Below are 14,391 nucleotides of genomic sequence, written 5' to 3' on the forward strand. Positions count from 1 at the left end.
TCTACAGGTATCGCCGCCTTCATAAGCTGTATACTGACCTACTGACCTCCGACCCCGCTGACCCACCCAACCAGACTCTACCAGCAGCTTATTTTAATCAATATAATGTTATATTATGCTCTACCTATTCTCTCCTCTCTACCTGTCCTTCCCCCTTCTCCTCTCTCTCTACCCAGCCCCCCATCAGCAGGAGGGTCCCCCTACATGAGCCTGGTCCTGTTCAAGGTTTCTTCCTGTTAAAGGGGAGTTTTTCCTTGCCACTGTAGCTTGTTTGGGGGTCAGGCCCTGGGATTCTGGAAAGCACCTAGAAACAATTTAGATTGTAACAGATGCTATATAAATAAAGATTGATTTACTTATTTTACACTATATATTTAGCTGATTAGTACTTTGTACAAAGAGTTTTAAGTTTTACACAAGTTTGTTCAATATTCTTGTAAAAAAAAGAAAAAAAAGAGGCTGTATTGACTGGATCCATAAATTTCCAGAAATTTTACACCTCTTTCTCCACGGTCGTAAGGTGGATTCTTCCTGGTGTTTCTTTCTTGGTATCTGTTCTGGGATCTGATATCTTTTCCTGGTACCTGGTCAAAAGGTTGGAAACGCCTTCTCATTCAAGGCGTCTTTATTTTCATGACTATTTACATTGTAGATTCTTACTCAAGGCACCAAAACTATGAACATTATGTACTTAAGAAAGAAGTGTGAAATAACACAAAACACGTCTTATATTCTAGTTTCTTCAAAGTAGCCACCCTTTACTCTTTTGATAGGGCTGCTAGCCCATTGTGTTCTCTCAATGAGCTTCATGAGGTGCTCACCTGAAGGGGTTTTCACTTCACAGGTGTTCCTTGTTCGTGGAATTTCTTGCCTTGTTAATGGGATTGGGAGCAGCTGTGTTGGGCAGAAGTCAGGTTGTTACACAGGCTTGAAAAAAGAAACCAATAAAATGAGGACAGCAAATGTCAACAGATAAAATCTGAGCTTAAGTACACACCAGCAATGAGCTAAATAAATGACGTTACAGTGGAATAAAGCCAAAGCTGTGGCTGTTTTTAGCTACATAATTCACACATTTGCCTCAGTAGAGACGTATAATTTAGTTCATCTTCCTTTTATTTGCATGGCATTCTACCCCCTCTGTCTTTGGCACTTTACAGAAAGAGCCTGAACCTTATTCTTTCCTTTCATTTAAGTGACTAAAGGCTTTATTTCTTCATCCAGGATTCTGTTTTACACCTGGGACCACAAACATGACTTTAACCTCAGTGTCTCGTGATTCTTCCCGATTAAATGGGGGCGACTGACTCCACTAAGTTTGAGCCCAGCCTTCTTTTTTTTAGCTGGATAAAACCTATTAAAAACAACATTGTGCACATTCTGAATGAGTTTCAATGATGGATAAATCAGATCCCCTCAGAGGAAACGTGCAAATCAAACCGGCCAAATATGGTCTGGAAAACGCAGGCGTGGTAAAATAATAAAACTAGACAGGTACTGACGGAATGCCGTAACATCCGTGTGTAAAACCTTTACACGTCACATATCCCTCCCACAGAAAAAGTCCACTAAGCAGGTACCAGGAAAGAAACACCAGGAAGAACCCACCTTATCCAGACTTTTACAAAAGGAAATTTACAAGAGTGAAATTTACAAGAGGATCCATAGTCAATATAGCCTCTTTTTTTTACAGGAATATAAAACAAATTTGTGTCAAACTTAAAACTCATTGTACAAAGTAATAATCAGCTAAATATGGAGTGTAAAATAAGTAATAAGTGACCAGGAAAAACCAATAATGACCTCATCAGGGTAGAAATGACAGATTTGAAAGCGGGAAACATCTATTGTGAAATTTGGGAAGAGGTCAGAAATCAGTGACGGATGGACGGATGGGAATATTCCCCTCAGCAGGAAGTAATAAAAAATTAGGAATTACTTCCCAGCAGAAGACTGTTTACTCAAAATCAAAGTGCACCGTTGTTACAGAGAATAAAAGTATATAAGAGGGAGCGTGAGTGGCTGTTGTCATAGCTCAGCTCCCTCCGGTGTTTCCAGGTGTGCAAGGACTCCTCTCCCCACCTCACCATGAAGACTCTGCTGGTCATCGCTCTCGTCCACTGTGTTGCTCTGCTCACCCAAGGAGCAGCCGGTGAGCTTTTGCCTTTGTTTAACTCCAGATGTCGGATTTTTTTTCTCTCCTTCCCCGTGGAGTGAAGCCTCGTTTTTGTCTGTTCGTTAGCAACAAAATTATGGCTTTTTTAAAAACATTCTCTCCTCTCTGATGTTCAAATGACCTGGTCCTCTTCTCTCCCCAGTTCCTCCAGCTGACGCTGAACCACAGGAGGCCAAAACAGCACCAGAACCAGGTAAGTCCGACCGTTATTGTTCTAAACAATGCAAATAACTACATTTATTTAGATTTCTGGGACATTTTTGCTGAACTTAAGCATTTAAGAGCCTTTATTTTTAAATGTAAAGTCTTATTTTATGCTGAAATTGAAGTCAGTTACAGACTGACAGGAGGAAAACGGCCCGCTTTGAGGGGCGTGAGCCTAACAATGTGGCTTTTCCAGATGCAGTTCCTGCCAACTCTGCTAACAGAGCAGCTCTCCGTCAAGGTGAGAGCCACCTTCGCTAGAACCCGCCGTACGGTGGTGCTGCTGCGCCGAGAAAAGCTCATCAAACTGATTACTACTTTCCTTTATCTTTTTTAGCTCGCTTTTCCTTCTGCCTGGATGGTTGGACCAGCTTTCGCGGAAGCTGCTACTATTTAGGAAATAGCGCAGATTCTTGGGCCTATGCTGAGGTGGGACAGCACCTGTTCATGTGTTTATGACGCGCTCCATTCATGTGGCTTTCACTGAAATCTCGCCGTTTGCAGGACTTCTGCGGCAGCTTCGGTGCCAGTCTGGCCTCAGTCCACAACATCTGGGAGTACAGTTTCCTCCAGAGGCTGATGAAGACAGCCGGCCACAGCTTTGCCTGGATCGGAGGGTACTATTTCGAGGTTTGTACAAGAAAAACTGCGGTTCGAAGAGGGTCAGTGTAACAGAGTCTGGGCCAAATCACACTGATGGGGTTAAATCCTCCCCTGTAGGGTGCCTGGAGATGGGAGGATGGAACGCCGTTTGACTACGACAACTGGGACAAGGAAGATTCCCCTGACCTCTTCCAGTGCTTACAGATGGACTCTCAAGGTGCACACCCAGCGCGCACGCATCATTGCTAACACTGAGGAACAGACGCCATTATTCCAGATGATGACGATGATTTGTGTTTGTTTCGCAGTGGGCCAGGGCTGGTCCAGCCACGACTGCAGCACCCCCTTCCCATTCCTGTGCAAGTTGAATCCCAACTGTTAAGAGTTCCGGAGTTGTTCAGGGTTTTGTGTGTGTGTTGTGTGTGTGTGTGTGTGTTAAGTACATGGATGCCTGAAGCAACAAGGAGCCGCTGCGGGATGTTGTGAACACTGCACTTTGAATTTGTTTCTGATTGTAAGATTTTCATACGACGGCGGCGTTTAAATCTAAATGTGCATCTTTGATCTCAAAGGCAAAGGTGAAGCTTTAGTTGGACTGGTGTTTGTTTTTAAAGTAATTTGTACATTTTTGAGACCTTTTTGGGTCTGTTTTAGGCGAGCACTCCAATTTGCCCACAGCGATCTTTAAGCAGTTCAGGGCTGTTTTAAAGTGTCTGAAATGGTCGTTTCTTTCCCAACTTGATGACCAAAACTTTGGTGAAAGTGAGTTTCATGTTAGTTTACCAGGGTCAATAAAAAGATTTTTACAATTTATTTTCTGTGAAGCAGTTCTCTCTCTCTCTCTCTCACACACACACACCACACACACACGCGCACACAGGCATGTTTGGAAGATATAAATGTTCAACAAAGGCATAAAAAAACCAAATATTTAGTTTTATTATAATGCAATGCCGACTCCCATGTGCATGCGCATTCACGTCATACTTACGTCCATTATTTTAGGCAGGTGATTAGTGAGTATGAGACATTTTAGATCATAAAACTAACAAAAGAACTGCTGTCATACTCCTGAGTAGGGGGTTACAGTACTTCTGGATGGATTAGATCTACCTTGCAGCTTGTGTACAGCACCAGGTCCGATAATGTCAAGAATATTTTTAATTTAATGCCAAATTACAGTACAGGAGACGTTGATGTTCGCTAATGTTCGGTGGATTCTCAGTAGTGGGGCTCACAGTCTTCCACAAGGCTGTCTGTGATGTAGTTGACTCTCAACAGCTCCTGGTAATACTCTTTCTCCACGTTGCTGTTGACCGTCCAGGCTACCACCTCCACCCCCCTCTGGGTCCAGTACTGGACATAATCCCTGCAACAGCACCAGCGACGCAGACATTTCAATGGTGATAAAAGACTCCGTTGCTGTCAAAGCTTCCACTGAAACGCAGGGTTGAAAGTGAGAGACTCACGGCGAGACAAAGTTCTTCTGTATGAGGAAGGCCGAGGTGCCGCAGAGCTTCCACAGGATGTGGTGATGGGCCCAGTCCAACGCGATGTCCATCAGGGTCATCCAGGGGTGTTTCCATAGCGAGGGAAAGCGAGGGGTGCCGTCTCCGAGCCGGCTCAGGCTCCAGGGCCTGTGAGTCAGCGCTGTGACCACGGCCGGGTCACTCTGCCTCATCTGGTGGCAATTACAACGCAAAATAAGCTATGTACACGAGAAATATGGTAAAATATTCAGCGTCGGCATGGCAACAACGGGACAAATCGCCAAGCTGCATCCTCTTACCCTGTAGATGACTTTGGGTTCGAAGGAGCAGACGATGCTGCTGTTGTAGAGGACCGGATGCTTTTTATACAACTCTTTGAGCGCCGCCGCCGCCTGAGAGGAGAGGAAAGATGCTAACTACAGAACCCCCACTGTCTGGAATCACTGGTCCAACGCGTGACGGTGGACACCCATCAGTGAGACAAGCTGCCTGTGCTGATCCTTTAAAGGATTAACGCTGAGAGGTGGGGTCCAAGTCACCACAGCAACGCTGAGGTAGGTGGTCTGTGTCAAAGGGACGCCAACGTGGGCACAAGATCTCTGACCCAGACCCATTTGACCCAGATGTCAAAGTCGTTCTGATGTCTTGAGGACAGGATTTGCATTTCACCACAGCAAAATTGTTCTCTCCGTGTTTTACCTTTAAACATACATAGTAAAACCACAATCTGCCATCTCTGCTCTGTACATTTCATAGCAGTTTGCTGGCAGCACCTCATCGGGGTGACCTTTGACATCGAAGTAGACAGTGAGCTGCAGTCGGACACATTCCTCCACGGCTTCTTCCAGAGTTGGGACTTTCTCTCCGGCAAATTTGTCCCTGTTGAGGAAGAGCACCAAGGCTTAAATCATACACGTCCCCCGAGCGATTTCCCAGTCATATTGCAACTGCTTCCCAACCTGAGTCTGTGTTTAGCAGCCGCATCCAGTTTGGACAACTCGCTCCATTTCATGTGCCTGAGTGATCCTGAGCCATTGGTCGTGCGGTCCACAGTCTCATCGTGCATCAGTATGGGGACACCATCTGCTGAGAACTCCAGGTCCAACTCCACACCCGTCGCCCCATTCTTACTGGCCTAGAGGAGAACAGCAGCCAACTGTGATTGAATTGAATTGAATTGAATCAGATTTATTGCCATTGTTCATGTAATACACAGTATTACACAAGCTAGGAATTTGTCTTGGTGTGACGCTGCGACATTCAACATAAAGAAGACAACACTAGAATAAGATAAATAAAATAAGATAAGACATATATACAGTATATACATAAATAGTAAGAAATGCCTGGGAAGACCACCTCTCTACAGCTAAGAGGCTGTGTAGGGTGGGATTTAGCAACAGTGACTACGGGAGAGATCAGTATCTACTACTGGAGACATGACTCCACAATGAAGCGATCATAAATATCACTATAGTAACTCTAAAATCTCACCTCCCGTATAGCTGCTAGTGTGTTCTCCGGCGCATCATGACCACCGCCCCGGTGAGCCACCACGGACACCTTACCGAGGCCCACTCCTCTCTTGGAGGGGTGCAGAACCTGCCGGACCCGGCCGGCGGGCACCTGGGGAAATCGGAACACCACCATAAAAAGATAGAAGGACGCTGTGACCGCGACTGTCCATAGCGAACTCCGAGTGCCCAGCAGAACAACGATGAAGACTATCGAATAGAGAACAACTTCATCTCCCAGCTGCAGCATCGTATTCTGCCTGATTCAGTCTGTCAGGTTTCCAAAACAGGATGTAAACATTCTTCTTCTTCTTCGTCGTCTTCTTCTCCTTCTTCTCCTCCAACGCCTTCGTTATTTATTAAATCACATCATAAAACTGTGCTTGGAATTAACATGTGAAGTCTTTCAAAATGACTGATAATTTTATGCAAATTATATTCAGAATAAATTTTGTTTGGGAAAGATAATGTTTTTTTTAAAACGTATGAACAGTGAATAATTTGAACCATAGGGGGGCGGTAGTGCACTGGAAACGATAGTGACAGTCGTGTAACCCCAAAAACCAACGAAGAAGAGAACCACATCCAGGTGACTTCACGTACCGGCGATACTCTCGGCAATGTTGCCTTTAATGATTTAGTAATTTCTGTGTTGTGGGATTTTTAAATTGTTTCAACCCGTTGACGATCATGGTAAGGAATTTTTCTTAAACTCGTTTTCCGAGATTTTAACGGAGTAGAAGAGTCGTTTGTTTTTATATACAGGAGGTGTAGCTGCAGGTTAGAGATTAAGGATGCCTCCATTTACACATGGAAATGCACTATCGGATGCCCCAAGTGTGAACTGCACAGGTAAAAAGATCATGATTGAGGACAGAGGTGACTGGTGAAACAGGAAGTAGCGAGGATTCGTAAGGGTAAAGTTAGGAGGTCATTCAAGAGGATGATGGGTGGGACAGCAGCTGGTCCTGATGATACACCTGTAAAGGTATGGGAGGCATAGAGGTCATTGTTATTCATGTGTGGATGTGATCAGGAATAAAGACAGCAGATGTTAGAGGTTTTGTTTGGAAGATAAAGAATAGATCTATGGAGAAATTACATGAAGTTAGTTAAATGAAGGGGAGATGAGGATGCCAGGGACAGGGTTAGATGGAGACGGCCAAAAGTAAAGGAAGGGTCACATAAAGTCTTTTTTTTTTCTTTTTTTAAACCATTAAAAGTAAATTAAGATGCCGGCTGCAGTTTTAAAAGTAATCAGATATGATTGTGTTTGTTTTCACAGAATACTTCAGTGGTTCTGCGCAGATTCCCCTTCCTGCCCTGCACCAAACATCTAATTACTCGCTCTGCTCAGATACCATTTAGGGCTCGGCCCCATTCAGGTGGTCAGACGTCTGTCCTGCACAGCTCCCATGGACGCACGCTGCCTAGGACAGAAGCTCTCTCTCGATATTCAGATCAGGCCAAAGAGAAATACACTTTGATCTACAGCTTGCCGCACATCAAACTCATCAGAGCCATTTCTAGATTCAAACTTCTCCAAACTGCCACCACGGTAGTTGTCTTGCCCCCAGTTGTCGGCCTTTACCTCCACGGAGATGTTGCCCTTTCCCTTGTCGGCTACTCGACGGGGATAGCCGTGTTTGCCGGCGTTATGCTGTTCACTGCCAGCCACTTCTTCAGGAGAGTGGTGGGAATGATGTACCTGGACCCATCGCAAACCACACTCAAAGTTTCCCACCTCACCTTTTGGGGTAAACGCAATGACATCTACCTGCCGGTGTCAGATGTTATGACCGTTGGGGACACCGGGGACTCTGTAAACGAGACGATATTAAGACTTAGGACATACAGTAGTTCACAGACTTTTTATTACTCCAAACACTTTGGAAGGGTGGTGGATAAGGAGGGTTTTGAGAAGGTGTTTGGATATAAATAGCTACTGGTAAATGAAGATTGTATTTTAAGTTATTTTTCTTTTGACTCCTAACAATTCAAAGATAAATCTACTATGAGATTTTTGCTTGCTTGTTCTTTAAATTCAGCTTGTTGGGTGATTTTTCATGCATCAAATAAAAATATTTCATTGCCAGTTTGGAAGAATGTTGAATGTTTCTGCTGTGTTTGTTCGCAGGATGCACGAACAAGCTCTTAAAAACGGCAGGAGCTTTACATGAGAGCATTAAGTTCAACCTATTCCAAATTAACGAGATACGAGTTAATTAGCGTCAGCTGCGTCATCTTCGGTTGCAGTGTGTTATTCTGGCCGCGAGGTGGCGCTACAGTCCGTTTAGAGTTTAGACTAGCGAGGTAAAGGTCAACGTTATTCGTCACATGCGCGGTTATAGGAAGTAAATGCACATTTTATTTTTATTTATATATATTTTTAATGTTTAATTTTAATTTTACCATGCAATTTAAAAAGCCGTGACCTCACATCACAGCATTATATACACATGACATTAGGAATTTTAGCCTGAATTATCCAACAGGATAGGCTGGAACTGGCATGTGGCCGCAGTCGCGCCCTTGATACACCCCCGGTTCACTTACGGGTGAACACTTGAGCGCAGAAACAAAGGAACAAAGGTCCTGGATCTCAGTGTTTTCCTCGATTAAAATCTCAGGGTCTTGAACGTGAGTCCTGCAGTCCAAAGGACATCTTTCATGTCTTTCACGACCCTTCAAAACCCCAGAGAGCCCCGAGCCTCTGTAGGAAAGCCCCCGTGTCTATTTGTTGCTGTCCTGCTCCAAGGTATCCCGACTATGGACCCACCTCTGCTTGTTTTTTTGTCATTGTTAATAACCAAGACGAGCTTCCTATGATCAACAATATTGCATTGACCTCGACTCCAGTGGTGCCTGAGCGCGCTCGCTCTCATATTCAGCCCAGTTTCCTGTGTTTGTGAGGTTTCTGGCCGCTTGTCTGCGAATCGTTAGTCATTTACAATATTTAGGAAGCCGCATTCCACCTTTAGGAACTGGTGTGTAATGCTCCCAAGTATGCATGAATGCATGTTTCCCAAACAAGTGATTTATTACAATGCGACATGGATGCCGGCGTGCTTGAATTAGGAGCGGCGTTCTCTGGGGGCGTGCACGACGCTGCTATGAACAACCACACAGTCATCCAGCGAATCACCCCGCAGTCACGCAGGTTGTTTATTTGTTTCCTATGTTGTTGACAACATTCCGGATCATTTTGGGAACAATATTCTGGAACGTAATGACACAAAAGAGAAACCTTCCTGTCTGTGAAGGACTTCCTCCTGTTTTTGACGCCAATCAAGATGAGTCAAACTAAAACTTGAGTCATCTGGTTTTAAATGTATAAAATCAGGTGCAGCCGACGTCCCCTGTTCAATCGACCTTTGACCCCCCCCAGGGCCGCCACGTCCTCATTGGCGGTCCTCATGGAACCAGCCAATAATCACACACTCCAGGTGACACTTAAAACGTACGAACCCCCTCACAAGCGTCGTTTGGACCGCAGCATTGATGTCCTGTCCACAGTGAGCGTCTCAGGTGTGTGCACAGTGGTCTCCACTGGGTTTGATCCTACATCGGCTTTATAATTGGAAACATATGAAGCCACGCTCGCCCGCAGGAAACAGCCGGGGCCTCCACGTATGTACGAGGACGCGGGCTAACAAAGAGAGGAAAGCATGCACATGAGACAAGCACGCAGTGGGATCACAGGCTATTTGAGTGCTGCCATCACCTCATTAGAATGTGCAGGTGGACGGGACAGCAGGACACTCATCCATGTGTTTTCCAATTCCAATGCTCCGTGTTTCTTTTGAATCCATGATTGGAAAGCTTGAGCATTAATATTTGCGGTTATTACATTTTGCATGTACAGAGCCCATAAAACAAGCTCACAAATACTCCTACGAATCCATTTTGGTTTCAGTGCCCCTTCATGTTTGCAGAATTATTATTTACATATTCTCATATTAATGCTAGTGCACTCACAAACAGCTAAGTTAGGTTGTTGGAGCTGCCTCTCCTGACACCTGCATGTACCTGGTTAAATCCCGTCTTCTCATTGGTCAGTTTTGGTCATGTGACACAGAGAATCAGGAAGTGTTGTGGCTCTACCGACTGATCCGCTGGGAAGTAAAGCACCTTTAAAAGAAATCCATCTCCATCCCGCTGTCTCTTTTTATGAAGAGCGATCCCTCAACCACCACCGAACCCTCGCGTCACATTTGTAATCAGCATCGAGGCGAAACGGGTGAAATTCACAGCCTTTCCCGGAGTTTAAGTGGCAAAATTAAAAAAGGGACGTCGGCAAACAAGAATGTCTCCTGATCCTGCTTCTTTGTGCATTCTTTGCTGCCACGCTTCATGTCCTTTTCTGGTTGAAAAGGAAGTGACCAGCATCCCCCCCGACAGGGCCGTACGATCCTGTCACCCTTTGGGTGTTAAGCAAAACAAAATAGAGACTCACTGGCTCATCCAGTGGGGGGGGGGGGTGTTTGAGAATCAGACAATAGACGATGGGTGAGGCTCATCACAACATCCACTATGTCTCCGCACTTTCGTAGCAATGTACCTCCACTCCTCAAATATTTACTGACAGTCCCACATGATGTCTGACAAAGGGAAAATATTTGGATAGCCGAAGAAATACCGACCACAAGCTAGATTTGCACGCTCGGGAATTTAACGCTCAACCGAGCATCGGATAATTGAGGCTAAATGAAGTCCTCTGACACCAAATTCCCAGCGGAAAAGCGGAACGCCGCGGCCTTGGCTCGCAGGACGCATGCGGGACGGAGGGAGGAAAGTGACTCTGCTCCCAACCTGAGCACCCAGCATTCCCTGTAGCTCCAGCAGCATCCCATTCAGAGCTGCGGGCGGCTTGGATCGACATCACACACCTGTCCGAAGGGCAGCGCGGCTGATTAACGGCGTTTTCCTTGGCAGGCCTCCTCAGACTGACAGTCTCCATTACGGCGCTGCAGGGGGATTTCCTAAAACATTGATTTCATCCATACTGAACAATACCACATTAGCATTGCTTGGACGGTGACTGCTGTAATCTGGTCAGTTATTGTGGCGTCGCCCCTGGAGGCTTCTTAAACCGACCGTGGCCGCGGCACAATAGGCGAGGCAGGAAGTGGCGTTGCGCCGTGGGTCAACTTTTGGCAGGTTTAGGGGCTAATCGTGGCATTATCAGCAGCCCCTTTGTTCAAGCTGCACTTTACGAAACATATGGTGAAAACACAGCTTTCCTCAGCGTAGAATAGGTGATCAGAAATGTAGCGTGAGTGTGAACAATAGCCCATAGGAGAACTTTAAATCCGGGAGTTTGGATGGTTCTGCCCAACAGATGCTGTCTCAGATGTAAATGGATCAATTTTCTTCTACGTGGTTTCCAGTTCTATGCAGCCTCGTTGTGGTTGGAGGAGTTGTTATCGCACATTTAAGCCCCCTTTTCCCCCCCAGGAAGCTTTATTACCAGAAATGTATTTGCAATTGATAGCACACATGGTGACCTATGACCCCAAACCGCCGCTCTGTACGCCAGTCAAGTCACACCCGGCAAAGGAAAGAAAAAAAATGAAATAAACATCTACAATCAACCATTCACCTCTGAAATACAACATATATATATAAAATGTAGAACAAAGAGTTTGCAGTGGGCAGTTTTAGGCCCTTTTGGCTCTAATATTTGACCCTTTTTTGGCACATTATTGCAGATCTGATATCCCAAACAAAAGAAAAATCTGGGTTGAAACAGTTCTTGAAACAAGCCAGTTTAGAGTAATGGTAATGAGACAGTGCTGCTGGCTGGAGCAGTCACATGATTCATGAGCAAATTAATACCTCATAATACGGTCTTATGCAGCCAAAACTGCAGCCACATTGTTTATCACCGTTCCCATTATTTTGAAGGGAACCGGTTGACAAATGGGCTCAGCACACATCAATTTTTCACCCCAATTTTCTTGAAATAACTCCGGCCTTTGGGAGGGAAATTATGAATGCCGTGCGCAGCCCATTTAGAAATGATTCATGAAAGCTGCTAGAAAAACTGCCCGTGAGATGAATTGAACAAAGTTTGGTTATAGCTCATTTAAACCAGGCGTGTTTTCCATAAAGTGATCCGTTTTTATCCAGGCTTCCATCTGTTAGCCGTCATGGCCAGTGCATCTAATTAAAACTAAAATTCCACAGTGAGATTTTTTATTTGTCACTCCCTGTTATAGAGAAAATCAGTGGCGGCACCCTGTCACTCACGCCACAAACACAACGTAACCTCACTATTTTATCTTCCTTATGTGTTTTTACGCCTGTGGTTGCGTTTATCCATCCTCAGCCCACATTTGATTAGGGCTGTATTTACATCACGTGTAGCGTGCTGCCACATAAATACCATGGCAACGCTAACTACAGCAGCTAGCAGCGTAGCTAGCTGTAGTATAGCTGCACTATATTATAAAAGTCTCTTTTTATGCTTCAATCTGTGTCATTGCTGCTGACATGTTGACATGCTGCAAGCTGTAATTTAATCAGGGACATCACCAGATTATTTTTATCTGAGCCGTATGCCTTCGTCCCTCTCCTCTTTCTGTCCATCAGCTGGAGTTTTTCCTGCCACTTCTGCTCGTTTTGGGGTCAGGCTCTGGGTTTCTGGGCAGCACCCCCAGCGGAGCTGAACCGACCTGTTGAGTCGAAGTAGAAGAGTAAGAACAACAGCATTGTGTTCTAAAATATCCCCGTCTCTCTGCCTACGACTGAGTGGCGCTCAGAGCGGCTCCCTCTGGGACTGTTGACTAACAGCAGCGCAGTCAACAAGTGCATCACCTTTCTGGTCACTTTAGGGCATATTGATAAAACGCAGGGAGACGGGGAGCCGGTTCCTCCTCCAGATTCTCAGGCCAGGTCTGCCTCAGTGGCAGAATAGACAGTTCCTGTGTTTGTGTCTGTTCCTGTCTCCTGCTGTCACACTGTGGCGCGTCGCCATTGTTTCCCCCTGGAGTGCCGGAGGTCAGCGCCCGCTCCCTGGCTCCCTCTGTCCCAGCGCTGAGAGAGCAGGAGGCCAGGCACCGAGCGGAGCCGCTCGCACCGGCGAGAACCCCCCGCTGCAGTCAAGTGGCCGCTGAGCCGGAGCAGCCAGCCCACTTGGACATGCACACGTCCACCTTTTGTTGTCCTGTCGGGGGATTCCAGGTTTTCTCCTGTCTGTAAACAGAGTCTGTCTGGCGCGCTGAGATTAGAAGCCAGGTTTTATTACTGTAGAGTCTCTGCTGAACACTAAACCTGAACCCTTTTCTTCTGTCTTCAGTATAACTGATTGCTCTTCTCTTTTTGTTCTGCCCCTTTCTCCTCCTCCTGCATCCGGTCCTGCTCGGGGTTTCCTCCTGGTAAAAGGGGAGTTGCTTTTTTGGGGGGTCAAGCTCTAAGTTTGACCTCTGTTCAGATCCATAAAACTGATCCTAACAGACTGGAATCAAATTGTTCTCCTGCAACATCATCTATGGATCACTGGATGTGCAGTCTGGGTCTCTAGTTCAGCTCTTCAGGATCAATTTATTATATATGTGATGTATAAGATTAAAAAAGACGTTCCAATAATTCCAGATTTCTCTGAGCAGCAGGTCTGTGGTATTGTGACATGCTGATACAATCTTTTTAACTCAGAGTGGAAATTTGGTTTATTTATATGTCAAATCTTTATAATTGTTCTGGCATCTGCCGCCGAAGGTCTCTGTAGTCGTCGATGACCTCATGAGTTCAGTTCTGTAAAGGAAAAGTCGCAGTAATTGTGTTGGTTACACGTTAATGGCCTCAAATTACCTAAAGATGAGTCTCTGCTATACATCAGCCTGACAGCGTAAAGCTTCTAGCCTGAGGAATTTAAGAAAAAAAACCTATCCCAATACCCAAATCTCCCGATCGGACATCTGCAGTCACGTCCTGTAGCGCGGGAGAATAATAAAAAGTATGTTTACATGAAGCTGGTCAGGCTACTCCACCTTTCCGTCACTCCTCTCCTTGTCCACCTGTAAATGTATGGATTTATCCAACAGAACACCTCGAACCACGAACGCTCGAGCTTGGATCGACACCAGACGTCCGCTGGCCGTGGGACCAAAACCATAACGGGCTGTACAACACAAAGAGGAAGCGATGACTTCTGCTGGTGTAGTTGCTCGTCGGGACAGAACGCAGCCTAGGAGGTCAAAGGTCAGCCCAGGCGAAACCAGGAGAGATGAAGACGATGTGGCGAAGAGGGAGAGAATGAGGGCGGCTTTTATACTGAGGCGATTGGAGGAGCAGGTGGGAGAACCGGGGCGGAGGTGTGACTGGTTAATGAGCAGGTGTGACTGGGAGGAGAGCGGACGATTCCTGGGCTTCTGATTGACGTCCTCGCCAAAGTCTTCGCGCC

The 14,391-nt window shown here is 45.8% G+C and overlaps 3 protein-coding genes across 3 annotated transcripts; 2 read left to right on the forward strand and 1 right to left on the reverse strand.

Moving 5' to 3' along the window:
* Positions 1-1,991: 1,991 nt before the first annotated feature.
* Positions 1,992-3,716, forward strand: LOC130527769 (ladderlectin-like). Its single transcript, XM_057036508.1, has 7 exons — positions 1,992-2,152; positions 2,319-2,369; positions 2,577-2,621; positions 2,718-2,809; positions 2,885-3,010; positions 3,101-3,200; positions 3,292-3,716. Exons 1-7 carry the CDS (start codon positions 2,089-2,091, stop codon positions 3,363-3,365), a joined length of 552 nt encoding a protein of 183 aa, XP_056892488.1. The 5' UTR covers positions 1,992-2,088; the 3' UTR covers positions 3,366-3,716.
* Positions 3,717-3,898: 182 nt separating this feature from the next.
* Positions 3,899-6,387, reverse strand: gde1 (glycerophosphodiester phosphodiesterase 1). Its single transcript, XM_057036506.1, has 6 exons — positions 5,968-6,387; positions 5,433-5,608; positions 5,247-5,352; positions 4,773-4,865; positions 4,453-4,664; positions 3,899-4,352 (listed from the first exon to the last, which is right to left on the reverse strand). The coding sequence occupies exons 1-6, from the start codon at positions 6,235-6,237 to the stop codon at positions 4,205-4,207; spliced, it is 1,005 nt and encodes a 334-aa protein (XP_056892486.1). The 5' UTR covers positions 6,238-6,387; the 3' UTR covers positions 3,899-4,204.
* Positions 6,388-6,439: 52 nt separating this feature from the next.
* Positions 6,440-8,082, forward strand: tmem186 (transmembrane protein 186). Its single transcript, XM_057036507.1, has 2 exons — positions 6,440-6,680; positions 7,273-8,082. The coding sequence occupies exons 1-2, from the start codon at positions 6,678-6,680 to the stop codon at positions 7,927-7,929; spliced, it is 660 nt and encodes a 219-aa protein (XP_056892487.1). The 5' UTR covers positions 6,440-6,677; the 3' UTR covers positions 7,930-8,082.
* Positions 8,083-14,391: the final 6,309 nt, after the last annotated feature.

This window comes from Takifugu flavidus, chromosome 6 (genome assembly GCF_003711565.1).
Source record: "Takifugu flavidus isolate HTHZ2018 chromosome 6, ASM371156v2, whole genome shotgun sequence".
Taxonomy (NCBI): domain Eukaryota; kingdom Metazoa; phylum Chordata; class Actinopteri; order Tetraodontiformes; family Tetraodontidae; genus Takifugu; species Takifugu flavidus.

Bases quoted from the DNA above. Each gene is read 5' to 3' on its own strand.
- gde1 (XM_057036506.1), bottom strand. From the start codon at position 6,237: ATGCTGCAGCTGGGAGATGAAGTTGTTCTCTATTCGATAGTCTTCATC. The intron at 4,866-5,246 runs GTGCTGCCAGCA...CTCTCCTCTCAG, and splicing joins TCAAAGGTCACCCCGATGAG to GCGGCGGCGGCGCTCAAAGA. The intron at 4,665-4,772 runs GTAAGAGGATGC...AATTGCCACCAG, and splicing joins AACCCAAAGTCATCTACAGG to ATGAGGCAGAGTGACCCGGC.
- LOC130527769 (XM_057036508.1), top strand. From the start codon at position 2,089: ATGAAGACTCTGCTGGTCATCGCTCTCGTCCACTGTGTTGCTCTGCTC. The intron at 2,153-2,318 runs GTGAGCTTTTGC...TTCTCTCCCCAG, and splicing joins GCTCACCCAAGGAGCAGCCG to TTCCTCCAGCTGACGCTGAA. The intron at 2,622-2,717 runs GTGAGAGCCACC...TATCTTTTTTAG, and splicing joins CAGAGCAGCTCTCCGTCAAG to CTCGCTTTTCCTTCTGCCTG.